The 14,470-nt window shown below is 45.7% G+C and overlaps 8 protein-coding genes across 8 annotated transcripts; 7 read left to right on the top strand and 1 right to left on the bottom strand.

Annotated features, from left to right (window-relative positions):
- Positions 1-1,662: 1,662 nt before the first annotated feature.
- COCVIDRAFT_68381 (hypothetical protein) lies at positions 1,663-2,040 on the top strand (the record flags this gene model as incomplete). The annotated part of the gene is made up of 1 exon (XM_014695699.1): positions 1,663-2,040. A coding segment is annotated over one exon (378 nt), but the record flags the coding sequence as incomplete, so codon positions are not given.
- A 117-nt stretch (positions 2,041-2,157) lies between these two features.
- Positions 2,158-2,406, top strand: COCVIDRAFT_113609 (hypothetical protein; the record flags this gene model as incomplete). The annotated part of the gene is made up of 1 exon (XM_014695698.1): positions 2,158-2,406. One exon carries the CDS (start codon positions 2,158-2,160, stop codon positions 2,404-2,406), a length of 249 nt encoding a protein of 82 aa, XP_014551184.1.
- Positions 2,407-3,990: 1,584 nt separating this feature from the next.
- On the top strand, positions 3,991-7,177 carry COCVIDRAFT_31247 (hypothetical protein; the record flags this gene model as incomplete). The annotated part of the gene is made up of 5 exons (XM_014695697.1): positions 3,991-4,127; positions 4,157-4,338; positions 4,525-5,252; positions 5,304-5,984; positions 6,704-7,177. 5 exons carry the CDS (start codon positions 3,991-3,993, stop codon positions 7,175-7,177), a joined length of 2,202 nt encoding a protein of 733 aa, XP_014551183.1.
- Positions 7,178-7,972: 795 nt separating this feature from the next.
- On the top strand, positions 7,973-8,164 carry COCVIDRAFT_113617 (hypothetical protein; the record flags this gene model as incomplete). Its single annotated transcript, XM_014695696.1, has 1 exon — positions 7,973-8,164. One exon carries the CDS (start codon positions 7,973-7,975, stop codon positions 8,162-8,164), a length of 192 nt encoding a protein of 63 aa, XP_014551182.1.
- Positions 8,165-8,577: 413 nt separating this feature from the next.
- Positions 8,578-10,256, bottom strand: COCVIDRAFT_31246 (hypothetical protein; the record flags this gene model as incomplete). Its single annotated transcript, XM_014695695.1, has 4 exons — positions 8,578-9,027; positions 9,088-9,282; positions 9,326-9,604; positions 9,654-10,256. 4 exons carry the CDS (start codon positions 10,254-10,256, stop codon positions 8,578-8,580), a joined length of 1,527 nt encoding a protein of 508 aa, XP_014551181.1.
- Positions 10,257-11,616: 1,360 nt separating this feature from the next.
- On the top strand, positions 11,617-11,955 carry COCVIDRAFT_66855 (hypothetical protein; the record flags this gene model as incomplete). The annotated part of the gene is made up of 1 exon (XM_014695694.1): positions 11,617-11,955. A coding segment is annotated over one exon (339 nt), but the record flags the coding sequence as incomplete, so codon positions are not given.
- A 381-nt stretch (positions 11,956-12,336) lies between these two features.
- Positions 12,337-12,795, top strand: COCVIDRAFT_113577 (hypothetical protein; the record flags this gene model as incomplete). Its single annotated transcript, XM_014695693.1, has 1 exon — positions 12,337-12,795. The coding sequence occupies one exon, from the start codon at positions 12,337-12,339 to the stop codon at positions 12,793-12,795; it is 459 nt and encodes a 152-aa protein (XP_014551179.1).
- Positions 12,796-13,680: 885 nt separating this feature from the next.
- On the top strand, positions 13,681-14,112 carry COCVIDRAFT_31245 (hypothetical protein; the record flags this gene model as incomplete). The annotated part of the gene is made up of 1 exon (XM_014695692.1): positions 13,681-14,112. The coding sequence occupies one exon, from the start codon at positions 13,681-13,683 to the stop codon at positions 14,110-14,112; it is 432 nt and encodes a 143-aa protein (XP_014551178.1).
- Between the last annotated feature and the right edge of the window lie 358 nt (positions 14,113-14,470).

The following is a 14,470-nucleotide window of genomic DNA, read 5'->3' as shown; positions in this document are numbered from 1 at the left end:
AATATAGAGAAGTCTATAATTAGGGTATACCGTCCGCTATTACTATAGCTCCTAGATAATCTTCTAGTACTCTAGGACGTCTTTAATTCGCCTAGCTTTTTAAAGGTTACTAGAGATTACTAGTGGAATATCGAGACGCTGGAGATACTGCTAGAGTAAGTAGTATAGAGCTTGGGAGACTCTTCTATTGTATGCTTTATCGATGCGCTTAACGAGTGTGAAGAAGAGTAGGTTCGGGACATGGTCTAGTTCTTTGAGTATATCGGCGACCTAGTCGTGTTATATAGTATTTACTTCTAAGTATGCTTCTTAAGTAGGTATTATCTATATATTATAATCTAGAACGGGCTACAGCTAGTGCTAGAAGGTTAAGAAGGATACTTACAAGATATTACTAACTACGTTGAGACTAAGCTAAAGATTAGAAAAAGTAAGACTGTATAGTAGATCTGAGCTAAGCTTTAGGAGAAATTATTGGGGATCTTTACATAGGTTATTCTCGTTGTAGGTATCTTAAATAGAGAGTTCGATCGTAGGTAAGTATATATACTTTGAGAGAAATTAAAGGTAATCCCTAGGGACCTATATAAACTATTTAGCGATATCCTAACGCGAGACTCGCGTAATAAGGATATGCTAGTGCTTTGTATATAGTGAGTGCTCTTCGCGAAGCAGCCGCTTAGTCTAGAGTAGCTTTATTACGTTCTTCTTCTAAATACTAACTCTAATGCTATCTCCAAATTAGACCCTGAGGAGACTACGAAGTATAATATAAAGAGGTTTCTCCTCGACCTTTCTAAAGGCCTTACTAAAGCCACCGTTTCTAGAGAGCCGCGGGTTTAATTTATCCACGAATTAGTAAGGGATTTTCTGCTTAAAGAGAACGGCCTTAGCAAGATCTAGCCCGAGTTCGGAAGCAATTTTCAGAGCCAGAGCCACGAACGACTAAAGCAGAACTGCCTCGACTATATAAGCATTGACGTTGTCACACCCTTACAGATCCCTAATAAGCTTCCGAAAGCCTCCTCGCAACAGGCAGCTATCCTACGTAGCTTGGCAGCCCAAAAGTTTCCTTTTCTCGAATATGCCGTCCGCAATGTACTGTATCACGCAGACACAGCAGAAGGCGGAGGCATCTCTCAAGCGTGCTTTCTTAACAGCTTCCCAATTACTCGATGGGTGAAGCTTGACAATCTATTTGAGAAGTTTCAAGTGTGGAGACATAAGGAACGTGTTAATCTGCTATATTTGCTGGCCGAGCTTAACATGGCAAACCTCATTAGGGCTCACCCATTAGTCAGTTCATGTCTAGATGTGGAGAATGAGCGTTACGGTTGCGCCTTCTTCGCAGCCAATGCCACTGGAGGCCAGGAGGCTATACAGGCATGTATTGAAGGCCTCAAGGCCGCTCAGTCAGTGGCTGACCACGGCTGGAGCCAGCTCGAAGAGAATTCTGTACATGAGAAGATAGAAGAAAGTCTAGGCCGCGACTTCAAATATTCTAAAAAAGACGGAATACTCATATATGCAGTGGAAATCGGTAGTATGTCAGTCTGTTCCTACCTGATCGGACTAGGGATTTTCGACCTCGACTCAAAAGATACGAAGGGCCGAACGCCACTGTACGTAGCAGCAGAGAAGGGATCGAGTGTTCTGACTCGAATGCTGTTAGACAAAGGCGTCGACGTCAACGCGCAGGGCGGACACTACGGCAATGCACTCCAGGCGGCTTCAGCTAATGGCCACAAAGACATCGTAACGCTACTACTGGACAAAGGCGCCAACGTCAACGCGCAGGTCGGAGACGAGTACTATTCATGCTCTTCACTCTGTGCAGCTTCAAAGGGAGGCTACAAGGATATCGTAACGCTATTGCTAGACAAAGGCGCTAACATTAACGCTTATGTGGGGTCCGACGGCAATGCACTCCAGGTAGCTTCAGCTAGAGGTCACAAAGATATCGTGATACTACTACTCGACAAAGGCGCCGATATTAACGCGCAGGGCGAAGGTAGTGAAACTCCACTCTATACAGCTTCAGATAAAGGCTACAAGGATATTGCAACGCTATTGCTTGATAGAGGCGCTGATGTTAACGCGGTAGGTGACTTATACGGGACCGCGCTTGGTATAGCTTCAGCTAGAGATGACAAAGAAATGGTGACGCTGCTGTTGGACAGAGGTGCCGACGTTAACGCGCAGGATATGAGAGGCAACAACAACGCACTCTATACAGCTTCAGATAGAGGCCATAAAGAGATTGTGACGCTACTGCTAGACAGAGGCGCCGACGTCAACGCGTATTGCGGGGTTTATGGCAACGCGCTACAGGCAGCTTTAGATAGAGGTCACCAAGAAGTCGCGACATTGCTACTTAGCAGGGGCGCCTTAAGAGTATCGAAGTAGCTTTGTTGTTTTTCGCTGTACAGACTATTGCATATCATCAAGTAATCAACCTGTCGCGCGCTTTGCTACTTAGCCAATTCAATGATAATTGACTTCCACAAATACTATAGTCGATTAATCAAAACCCACTTCATGCGCATATATATTGCGTCTGACAGTTGCTTTGTAAGTATTGAATTTGACGATAGCACAAAACCGCGGAGTGCTCTAGAGTAATAGTAGGGCAGTAGGGCTTCAATATCAGGACCGGAAACCGATTATGCAAGCGAGTGTGAAGTCACAAGCTATATCATTTCGAAAAGTAGGCCTATAATAGCATAAAACTAGTGAGTATCAAGAACTCAAAGCTGCAATGCTGCTTTAACGTTGTAAGCGCTATCATCATGCTAAGCCGCTCAATAAACAAGCGGGTGGAATATCAGCTACTATCATAAGGCTAATAAGCCTGCAATAAAAGTTAGGTCTTAGGCCACGTCGACCTAGAAGGGAGCGACTAATGGGTATTCGTAACCTAGAACGGAATATTTAATAACTGACGTGGTAGACAGCGCAGTGTCATAGTGGTTAGTATTTCCGCTTGTCAAGCAATTGACAAACCGCGGGAGACCGGGGTTCAATTCCCCGCTGGAGAGTAACTATTTCTTTTTTGGTGGTGCAGTATAAAGGTTCCGTCGCCTATGAGGCGGACACGCGCTTTTTTGCTTTGAGCAAAGTTTTTTTTGTTCAACTGTCTAAGAGAGAGAAAAGGCACTGTAGATGCTGTGGCGAGGCTGGGCATAACACGCTCACATGTAAGTACACCTAAGTGGAAACGGTAGATTCCGAATAGAATAGCCTACTAAAATTTCTATTTATTATTGTAGATACGTTGTAACTAATAGTGTATAAGAGTCGTGATGTTTGGTGGGGTTGGCTATGCGGGCTGCTGAGGCCACAGTGCCGCTCATGGTACATCAGTGGCAGTGGGCGCTACGGCTTAGTCATGCCTAGTCAATTGGCGTCAGGAGCGAGTGTTTGAGTGAGAAAAAAAGACTAAATTCCAAAAAACCAAGTTCCCGCTGTGTGTGGTGTTCGTTCTTGGGTGGTTGATCGATGGAGTGTGTCCTACTAGGGTTCAGCCGCGATTTCTGCACAGCTAAGTACGTTTGTTTAAGCGGGTTTGACAGACATTCACCGGTCGGGAGGGGTCTGCACGTCCGTTATTGCGCGTTAGATGGCTTGACCCGTTCAGCTCATGTTATTAGCCAACTGCGTGATAGTGATAGGGGCCTAGAAAAACTTCATTTCTTTGGCGCTGTGACCTTGAAGCAACTTTTGGTTCTATCTAGTGGATCGCGGGGCTGAAAGATATCTTGCAGCATATCATATTAGCTGCATGGATCATGCCATCCAGTGCGCCAATAGCGGATGTGCCGACCCCTCTAGACCAGTCAATGTCTGCTCAGTCATGCAGCTCGCTTGTGAAGACTGGCGTCAGACATCTTTCAGTGCACCATATCGGCGCAAGAGTACCGTATTTGTTTTTTTATGGTAGACTCAGCGACCACGTCAGCAACATATGCATAAGTAGCCCAAGCGCCGGCAATGATTGTAATACTACATGCCGGCTTTCTCCATGCTTTCTCGCGGGTCAGCTCAGGTCCGCAATTCTTGCTCAAGACTGCTCAGATTGTATGGAGTGTATTGATTGACTTCGACATTTGGAAAGACGAAAACAGCAAGTGAGCCCCTGTGCTCACGCATCAGCTAGGTTGCCACACTCGAGGTCGACCGAGCTTCCTTCCGCTCATTCTATTCAACCCGATGCTGGCGAATGCCGTCTTACAGAGCCTCTACTAAACGATGATAAAGTCCCTCGCTATGCGATCCTCTCACATATGTGGGGAGCGGGCTCTGACGAGGTCGCGTTCAATGACCTGACGAACGGCACTGGTACGGATAAGTCTGGGTATGAGAAGATTCGGTTCTGCGCAGAGCAAGCTAGACAAGATAGCTTGGACTACTTTTGGATCGACACCTGTTGCATTAATAAGGAAATCAGGGCTGAGCTGTCGCATGCCATCACCCCCATGTTTTACTAGTATCGCAACGCTGCTCGATGCTATGTCTATCTGTCAGATGTTTCTACCGCTAAGGGGAAAGCAGATAGCGATGATTTTGAGTGGGAGTCTGCGTTTCGAAGAAGCAAATGGTTCACTCGAGGCTGGACACTCCAGGAGCTGCTTGCGCCTCATGCTGTCGAATTCTTTTCCCAGCAATGCAAGCGGCTTGGCGATAAGGATTCACTGAGGCGACAGATCCATGAGATTACTGCCATTCCAGAGGCAGCGCTGCGAGGGGAGCTGCTGTCGCAATTTGAGGTAGAGAAACGCTTTTCGTGGATGGAACACCCCCGGACGACGCGTGAGGAGGACATGGCATATTCGTTGCTGGGCATTTTCGGCGTCTATATCGCTCCTTCTTACGGCGAAGGGGTAGGTATGGCACGCAAACGACTCCGATACCAGATTAAGAAGCTGGAGAAGTGTACGCGAGACTTACACGTCACCGATCCTCGATGTGACAAGGCGCGCATCGAACAGACAAAGGGCGGACTACTTGAGGAGTCGTACCGCTGGATCTTCGGAAACCAAAGCTTCCTCCGCTGGCGTGAAGATCCGAAAAGCCGGCTGCTATGGATCAAGGGCGATCCTGGAAAAGGCATGACTATGCTGCTCTGCGGCATTATCAATGAGCTGAACGATCCAACGGCTAAAACAACCATTCTCTCGTACTTCTTCTGCCAGGCCACTGACTCGCGTATCAACAGTGCAACGGCTGTGCTCCGGGGTCTCCTGTTCATGCTTGTCAGCTAGCAGCCAGCTCTTATATCGCATATGCTAATGAAACATAACAAGACGGGAAAAGCACTCTTCGAAGATGCCAACGCCTGGATTGCTTTGTCTGAAATTTTCACGGATATTCTGCAAGACTGGACCTTGAAAAACGTGTACTTCTTCGTCGATGCGCTCGACGAATGCGTGCAGGGTCTAGACAAGCTGCTAGCTTTCATCGTAAAAGTTTCGTCTCTATCAGCTCGTGCCAGGTGGATACTGACAAGTCGTAACTGCTACAGAATCGAGCAGCAACTACGGCTCGACGATTCTGGAGCGAGGCTCAGTCTTGAGCTGGAGGAAAACGCTGAGCAAGTCTCCCATGCCGTTGACGCTTACATCAACTATCGGGTGGGCGAACTGGACCAAATTCAGCATGACCAGCTGCTCCAATCATTGGTTCGAGAGAAGTTGCAACAGAAGGCGAAAGGCACCTTCCTTTGGGTGTCTCTAGTCATGAAAGAGCTCAAAGATGTTCAGGTCCGGGAGGTAGTGAAGGTCCTTGACGAAGTTCCAGCAGAGCTGACTGACTTATACGGGAGGATGATGCAGAATATCAAGCAGTTGAAGCGCCAGAATCCAGAACTGTGCCTTCAGATTCTCTCCACTGTCATCGCTACGCAACGTCCACTGCATCTGCAGGAGCTTTGCGTTTTGGCGGCCTTGCCTCAACAAGGCTCCAATGTAGAAGAGATGACCATGATGGTAAAATTGTGCGGTTCGTTCCTCGCATTGCGAGAAGACCATGTATATGTTGTTCATAAGTCAGCCAAGGATTTCTTATTGGAAGAAGCGGCGTGTGCCGTGTTCCCGTCCGGGATTGGAGAGGTTCACCGAAACATTTTTTCCAGATCTATCCAGGTTATGTCTGAGAGTCTCCAGCGAGATATGTATCAACTGCATGCGCTAGGATATCCTATCGAGCAGGTAGAACAACTCAACCCTGATCCACTGGCGGCATTGAAGTACTCGTGTATCTACTGGATCTATCACCTCCGCGAATGGATTTCCAACTCATCAACATACGATGGGAGCATTCTTGATGGTGGCGGGGTCGTGGACAGATTTATGAGAGAGAGGTATCTCTACTAGCTCGAAGCCATGAGCCTTTGCAGGAGCATACCGAAGAGTGTAGTCTCAATGTCTAGACTGAAGTCTTTGATTAAAGTAACTCCCTAACAGTCTCCACCCTACCATATAGTCCTTGCTAATCAGAACAGGAGAGGGCGGCTATGTCGTCGACAATCGAGGTGGTTCGAGACGCACACCGATTCATTATGTACCATAAATCGGCAATTGAGAGTAATCCGCTCCAGGTATATGGCGCGCTTCTGTTCAGTCCATCTCGTAGTGTTATACGAGAGCTATTTAAAAATGAAGAACCACAGAATATAGTGATTCAGCCAAAGATGCCAGACCAATAGGGCAGCTGTCTTCAGACGCTTGAGGGCCACAGCTCCCCCGTCTACTCGGTCACCTTCTCTCATAGGTCAGCCTATCTGGCGTCAGCGTCCGACGACCATACAGTCAGGGTGTGGGACGCAGGCAGTGGCGAGTGCGTCCAGATACTGAAGGGCCACACCTCTACTGTCTACTTGGTGGCCTTCTCCCACGACTTGACCCGGGTAGCGTTCGCATCCAAGGACCACACGGTTATGTTTTGGGACATGCGCGCTGGCGAGTGTCTCCACACAATCGATGTTGAAAGGGTCCTCTATCGCATCTCGTTCGACTCTACCGATAGATACTTGCACACTGATGTTGGCGTTCTTAATATCAGGACTATGACCATTTCAACTCAAGTATCAAGAAGTGCAGAAACTCAAACTGCTCAGGTTCAGAGCGTTGCTTTAGGGACAGGTGGTACATGGATAACATATGGTTCAAAAAAATATTAAGGGTCCCGTCAGAATATGACCCGTCTTGCTCAGTGAGTTCAGGAGGCGTTCTTGCTATGGGTACTGGGAACGGAAAAGTATGGCTGTGTAAAATGTCGAGCTCGACGGCACTAAGGAGTGGGAATATGGCCAACCCACTCCTGCGCTGACCTTGCCATAATCGTATGGAACGAGTGACATGGCGGAGAGATACAGAGATAGTTTCTAATGGTAGAGAGCTGAATAAAGCTCTAGATACTATAATATACTACTAAGTACAGTTACCACTCTAACTGCTATGTAGCACTTCATTCCCTAAGAACATAGACATTGAAGAATTACACAGTAGATTCCTCACTTAACAGGAATTTTGGTCTGATATTGCAAGCATTAATCGCTACGAGCTCTCTGTTTTGGATCCACTATAGGAAATGGATAATTAGCGCGTATTGCGTGTGTATATTAAGAACTCTTAAAACTTCCTTTATCTCCTTTGAAAGCTGCCACACTATCTTACTATTGCCTGCCGATCTCGAAAATCTACTCTGGTAAAGCTAGGTGTTTAAATTACGTACACAATTGTTTGCTTTTACGTGATGGAAGTAGTATTTACCTCCTGTGGTGCTGTCAGAAGTAAGGCTTTAGTTGAGGCCCATGCACAAGGCCAAGGAAACAAAGGAAAAGAAAACGCCACAAAAGGCGACACCTCAGGAGATAGCATGAAAAAAAATACCCTTTTCATGATCCCATTATTGAAGACCAATCAAATCTGACAATTAAGAGGTTCACTGACGTCGAAAAACCCGATTACGCAACATGTCTAACCATGCTACGCGAGATGCGACAGTCATTCTGACCGATAGTAACAACTGGACATCGTGGTATCGCCAACTTAAAATCAAATGTGAATCACTAAAGATTTGGGCACTCGTAGATCGCTATATAAAATTAGATCTTATAGCTAGGCTCATTCTTACTAGTACCCTTTATAACTCTACTTTAACCTAATTATTATACTAAGAGTTAGGTTAAATTAAAGTTAGGATACTAGAAGCTTAGTTAGAGGTTAAGTTAGGGTAATAATTATATAAAACTAAACCTAACCCCTACCTGAACTCTTAGCAACCCAACTATAACCTAACCCGCACCCATCTCCTAGTCTACTCTTGCCCCTCTATTAACTAGCACACGTCTTGTATATTCGCCACCGTACAACAGTCTAGCAGGTGGGGATCGGCTATCCTCCCTGCTAGCATTCGGAGGAGGAGTTTGTCAGTTTACCGAAATTGAATAGCGAATATTAATCATTTGCTTCTACACAGCAGAACATTCTCGAAACTTCACTTTTGCGTAACGTACTTTACAGACGAAATGATCCATGAGAATCTAGGCATACCCTTTGGAAACAACGACATTAAAGCTCAATTATTTTCGGTTTCCGTTGCTACTGTCCCATGTAGGTGCGGAGAGCCACCTACGATCTCATCTTCGATCTCACCTTGGATCTCATCATCGATATCATCGTCAACATCATCGTCGATATCATCGTCGACATCATCGTCGATTACATCAGAATAGCGTTTGGCTAAATAACTCTTGAGTGCTTCAGCATTCAACGCGGAAGGTCCAGGTTCTAACAATGATCTGTCAGGATTCATGTAATTGTCCCCTTCATTCTTCGTCGACAATCCCGGGTTTGCCTGTTTGTATGTTCGATTATTTGACCAATCTCGAATGATATCCCATACAGTCGATGCTAGGAAAGTGACTGCCGTAAGGATGGTAGCAAAAAGAAAATAAATCCACAACTTCGTGAGAGCTGGAAATTGCAGCTCTTGGTTTATTTGGAAAAAGGGGGTGCTAAAGAGGGACTATAAGGGGCCGAGATATTAGTACCTCACTAGTATCTATAGCCCTATTAGGAAACTTACAGCGAGAAATGTACCAGGAAGATAGAACATTGACAAATATGATATCTTCATCATGAGCTTAGACGATTCGAGAGCTTGCTGAGACTGCCGTTTCATTTCCTGAGCATCTTCACGGCTACTTTCTGCTATTCTCCGGAGTGCAATGGTATTCCTTTGAGTATATCCGGCGTTTCTAATGATGATCATATCGAGGAACTAATTATATTAGCTATAGTTTAGGAAGCTAGAATGAACTTACTTTTTGACGCTCAGTATTGAAGTAATTCTCAAAGAATTCGAAATTCAAGCGTGTGCTGTCCATTCGTGCTGAAAGCGAATCCAGAATTTCAAAGATCTTTGTTGTTGGACATGTCCGGTGGACTTGAAACATTTCAAACTCCTGTCTCAAATGGGGTATAACACTGTTCAGAGTATCAGAGTAAAACATACTCCAGTAAACACGATGAAGCTGTCTGTCAATGATCTCTATCGGCTCAGTGTCCACAAGTTTATCCGCGTTAGAGTTCAACCACACGGCCTACTGAATTCAGTATTCATGTATCAAGATATACAAGACATGGGATTACCGAGTTGTTTGCTGAGCGTCTAACTCGCTCTTCCTCATTTTCCCATTCTTTTATGCACAGATGCGTGATAAAGAGATGTGGGATCGCCCAGTCCTCAATCTCTGTATTGGTATTGGGTTCAGCATTACAGGCTATCTGCAATGCTTCTCTCGCTTTGCCGATTATGCTCTGGGGACAAAACACCAAGGTACGTGAAAAGGAAGTAGTCGTGTCGTATACGGTGCAAACCCGCACGAAATCGTACATTGCCATATCCTTTTTTGGACGTGAGGTAGTAACGTAATACCAAAAATAGATATTCGTAGCGTCTGTTCGTCGATGAAAGCCCATTGGCACCCCTCTCGTGAGGAAACTTTGCACCACAGCCTTTGGGAACTTCCAATCTTGTACAAGCTGGACAACGTGATCTTTCTCTGCGTCGATTATGCTTTTCGCGTAGTCGTATGCCATCAGTACAACTGAACTCCCTTTCGCGTCATTAAGCTTTTTCGCATTTGTTGCCAGAGTGGATCTTAATTGGTAAACTAGGGGCTGCTGTTTTGTCGTCGATATCCAATCGTAGTCGTCGAAGGGGTCTTCATTGCTAAGAAAAAAGTTATCCATGGCAGCAGAGTTGCAAAATAGATACAGAAATTGACTGGTACAATAGATGTTATTGAATTTACTGTTTAAATGGCTTAGGAAATGGCGGCAAGACAGTTTTATATACCTTCTGATAAGCTAGGAGGAAGCGTCTTTGAGCCCGTGCTTATGGCTGCGCAAGGCTTAGCTCTAGTAGTTCGCCTCGCAGGTTTACCTCGCAAATTCGCCTCGCGAATTCGCCTCACCAGGCAACCTGTACAACCTCAAAAGTGGATCTTCTATAGTAAGAAGCCAGTCAGTATTGACGGTTAAGCGCTGCGATCCTGTTGTCAGGCGATAAGCGCCACCAACATGCTGAGATTCCTAATATGGAAGGGGGTGAAACACGAGCTGCTTCAAGATTAATATACCTTAGAACAGGGAACAGTTCTTGGGCTACAGTAGCCAAAGTAGGTAAATTAACAGACGTCGGTATCCTAAAACGGAGAATTCTATAGAAATGATGGCAAACATCACAGTGACATAGTGGTCAGTATTTCCGCTTGTCAAGCAATTGACAGATCGCGGGAGACCGGGGTTCAATTCCCCGCTGGAGAGCTTTCCATTTTTTGTCTTTTTTGATGGTAGATGCGCTAAGAACACGCCCACCTGTGGGGGTTTACTCGCGTTTTAGACGAGTAGTTTTTTTTTTAAAAAAAAATATAGTTAAGTGTAGTTATATTACATATTACCTTGTAACACAAATGCGGGGTCCTTTAAGTAGTTCCTCAATGGTTTCGCAATAAGGCTTATGAAGCCTGGTCTAACCACGTTACCTGGGTTCTGCGGGCTCAGCTGAGTAGCGCTTAGAGCCCTATACCCGAAGCTCTTACGGCACGGCGACTTCGTAGTAATCTTATCTACTTTAATCAGAGCTCTTTTGGAGCCATATTCAGCGATTGAATTAACCTAATGACTCTATGGCTCTCAGGGATCTGTAGATACATGCAACTCATCACATCCTAGATCTTGATAGTGTTGTGTCCTAGCGCCGACGCCAGCTGGGCTGAGTCCTGCAAACTAATGTTCTAGCTAAACACCTTATCTGCATCGATGAAATGCACGTGTTAAGAGATACACGAAGTGGTGCGCGCAGAAGCTGGTAAGCTGTAGAAGTTAGCTGAGATTGTTTTTGAAAGAGGGATCGGGCGTCTAGAACGAAATCTACGACTAAGGCAAGGCTGTAAGGTATATTTATAGTTTCTCGTTAACCTAACATAGCGCTGTTATCGAATTCTAAGTATTGAACACCCATTTTGTGAAAGATTTCTAAATTTTTATCTTTTAGAAAAGCGACAACACTACAGTTTCTACAGAGTATATCGTGAACATGATAGATGCCGATCTAAGTACCGCAGACAAAGATGGTCGGACACCGCTATCGGGGGCAGCGGAGAAGGGTGAAGAGGCAGCTGCGAAGTTTTTGCTCGAGAAAGGCGATTTGGATCTTAACGTAAAGGATAATAATGGTCGGACGCCTCTGTTATGGGCAGCTATGAATGAACATTGGCGCGAGACTGATTTTTTGCTTAACAAAGTCGCTGGTCCAAACATCGCGGATAAACGCGGTTGGACGCCTCTGATATGGGCAGCTTGGCGAGGGAGCGAGGAAGTAGTAAAGCTCTTGCTTGACAGAGGCGCCGATCCAAATACCGCTGACAAGGACGGTCGGACACCACTATCGTTGTTAGTGGAATGCAGGCGTTAGGAGATGCTGAAGTCTTTTCTTCAAGACAACGACATTAAGCCCACTTTCTCTCTCATCGACACTCATTGGGCTCCTGAATTCGCGATCTTGCTTAGCAGCGAGACTTGGGAACACATACGCAAGCATATGCCTGGAGAGCTACGCTAGGATTTGGAGTATGCGGAACCGTACCAATCATGACCGTGTTGGACACTTACACCATCGCCGTCTCTATCGTTAGGCTCGACCTCTCTCACGATAGCTTGAGCCCCTGTGATTATTCCGGTTAGCTATAGATACGATGTGAGGCCAGCGTTGAGTCCTCCGGACCCGCATCCAGAACTCATTTCGCCAAGCATACCGCTCAAGCAAGAGATGATTGATGCAATCCTCGTCACATACGATAATCCTATAGATTTCTACGTTCTCGCGAATGGCTGGCTACAGATCATTGTCAACGAAGACTTCGACTCTACGTATGCTTTATCCCATCAACCACAAACATTCGGCGGTTTGAGAGTCAGTTATATTCAGCAGACACTTCGTCCTAGTGCGAGCCGGATAAGTGAGGGATCCAGTGTAGGAACAACTAAGTCATCTGTTTCGAGTACTTTCTCATCACAGTCTGCTACGCCATGCTCAACAGGACCTACTCAACAGCTACGCATCGGTGGGGTGATCAAAGCTAAAGTGAAAGACTCAAAGAAAGACAGTGGTAAGTTCCAAGAAAGAATTGGAGTCATGACAGAGTGCGAGAACCGATTATATGTCACTGTTCCTACTCATCTAATCACTGAAGCATGGTTGTCAACCAAAAAAAACGAGCACTTTTGATGAGTCATGGAAAGATGACATTACTCTGTACACAGAATGTCGTACTGTAAAGGTACGTATCACCTCGTATTCTATTTTCCCGTGGAAGCTTATAGTTCGCAGAATGCTAAGATAGCCCGTACATTCGATCCTGAGGCCCAAATCTTTCCCATTGGCTTTCAGCATAATACAAGCTTGATCAACATCCCAACATTGTCTGGCCTTCGTGGTGTACTGAAATACCCTTATACTACTGGTTGGTTATCGAAGGACGAATAGAATAACCTCAGAATTGGCGATTCTTCTGCGCTTTATTTATTGAGCGATTCTGGGGATAATTCTCAGAAATACGCAAGAAAGCATTCCCTTCCTAGATTCTAAGAACCTTGTACGTTCATGTAACTCGTATCAAAGAGAGTGTTAACCCTAATTCAACTCAAAAGATAATCGGCAGAGCTATATTCAACTCCCGGTGCAAAAAGCCCACTGTGGAACCAACTATTAGGATCTCGTTCACTTGTATGTACCTTCTCTTACGACTTTTACGAATTGTTGTTACCTCAATAGCAGCTGGAAAGGCTATGCGATCTTTATATGATAATGCTAACTTGTTCAGCTATCAGTTACGGTTTCAGCTCGGTTAGCGCTTTAGTGGTTATTTAGTGCGAACTTAAGCTATACTAAATCTTACCACGACGCCAGAAAGGCTTCCACTTCATTTCTTTCTACGTTAATCAAGTCTTAGAGGGATTCACGACCAACTAGAACAGGATCCGCTGGGAAAACTAGAATCAAGGGCCCTTAACTAGCTAGGCATAGCCAAGCCCTCCGTGTATCCAGCGGGAGTAGCTTGGCTTAATGAATTGGTGTGTCGAGCTGGCCTTACGATAAGAAGGGGAGGAAGCGATGAGCGAGCGTGTTGCCCCAAGCGCCAAGCGGAGCGTCGTTATGCAGGATATTTTTGTGCGTATTCTGATAACCCATTCACTGAAATATTCGCATGATAAAAAGCGAACACCTACACGTAGCAAGAGCGAGCACTTACACGTGATGCCTGCCCTTGTGGTACACATGGCCGATAACGCAGCTCAGCTCTTAGAGGAAGTTACCATCTTCACGAATGGTTCTGAAGAGGTGGTGGAACAAATCCAAGCAATGTGTCCGGAAACACCGTCCGGGGTGGATAGGTGTCCCATTTATAGCTTAGTGAACGTCAAGCGAGGTGTCAAGGTCGCTTTCACCAACGGAAACACGAAGGAATTCCGCTTCCTGGTCCACAATCCTTTGACGTATTCTCAAGGACCATTTGCAACCCAGCTTGGCTTGGCTTTGTCGTAGATAGGAGATGTCAAGGCCGATGCACCAGCGTTTCAGACGTCCGAGCGAGGAGTGTTTACAGTGGGCGATTGCATCTCGCCTTACAAGGTGATCCCGCATGCCATTATGATAGGGAACTTTCCTGCTGTCGCGGCGGCAACACAACTTTAGGCCGAGAAACATGGACATTTTTCGATGGTGTGATGGATTGAACATATCATGAACTATGTCAGAGACTAAAGGCGGGTATATGGAAATATGAGAGATCTACTTTTTACCACGGTACCTTACGCGAGATGCAAGGCACTTGTGGTACGTGATCGAATGAGAAGCCTCTCATAGCACGTTGCCAATGGTGGCACAGGCTCTAGTAAGAGTT

The sequence above is a fragment of the Bipolaris victoriae genome (genome assembly GCF_000527765.1).
Source record: "Bipolaris victoriae FI3 unplaced genomic scaffold scaffold_150, whole genome shotgun sequence".
In the NCBI taxonomy this organism is placed as follows: domain Eukaryota; kingdom Fungi; phylum Ascomycota; class Dothideomycetes; order Pleosporales; family Pleosporaceae; genus Bipolaris; species Bipolaris victoriae.
This window is presented reverse-complemented; position numbering and strand designations above follow the sequence as displayed.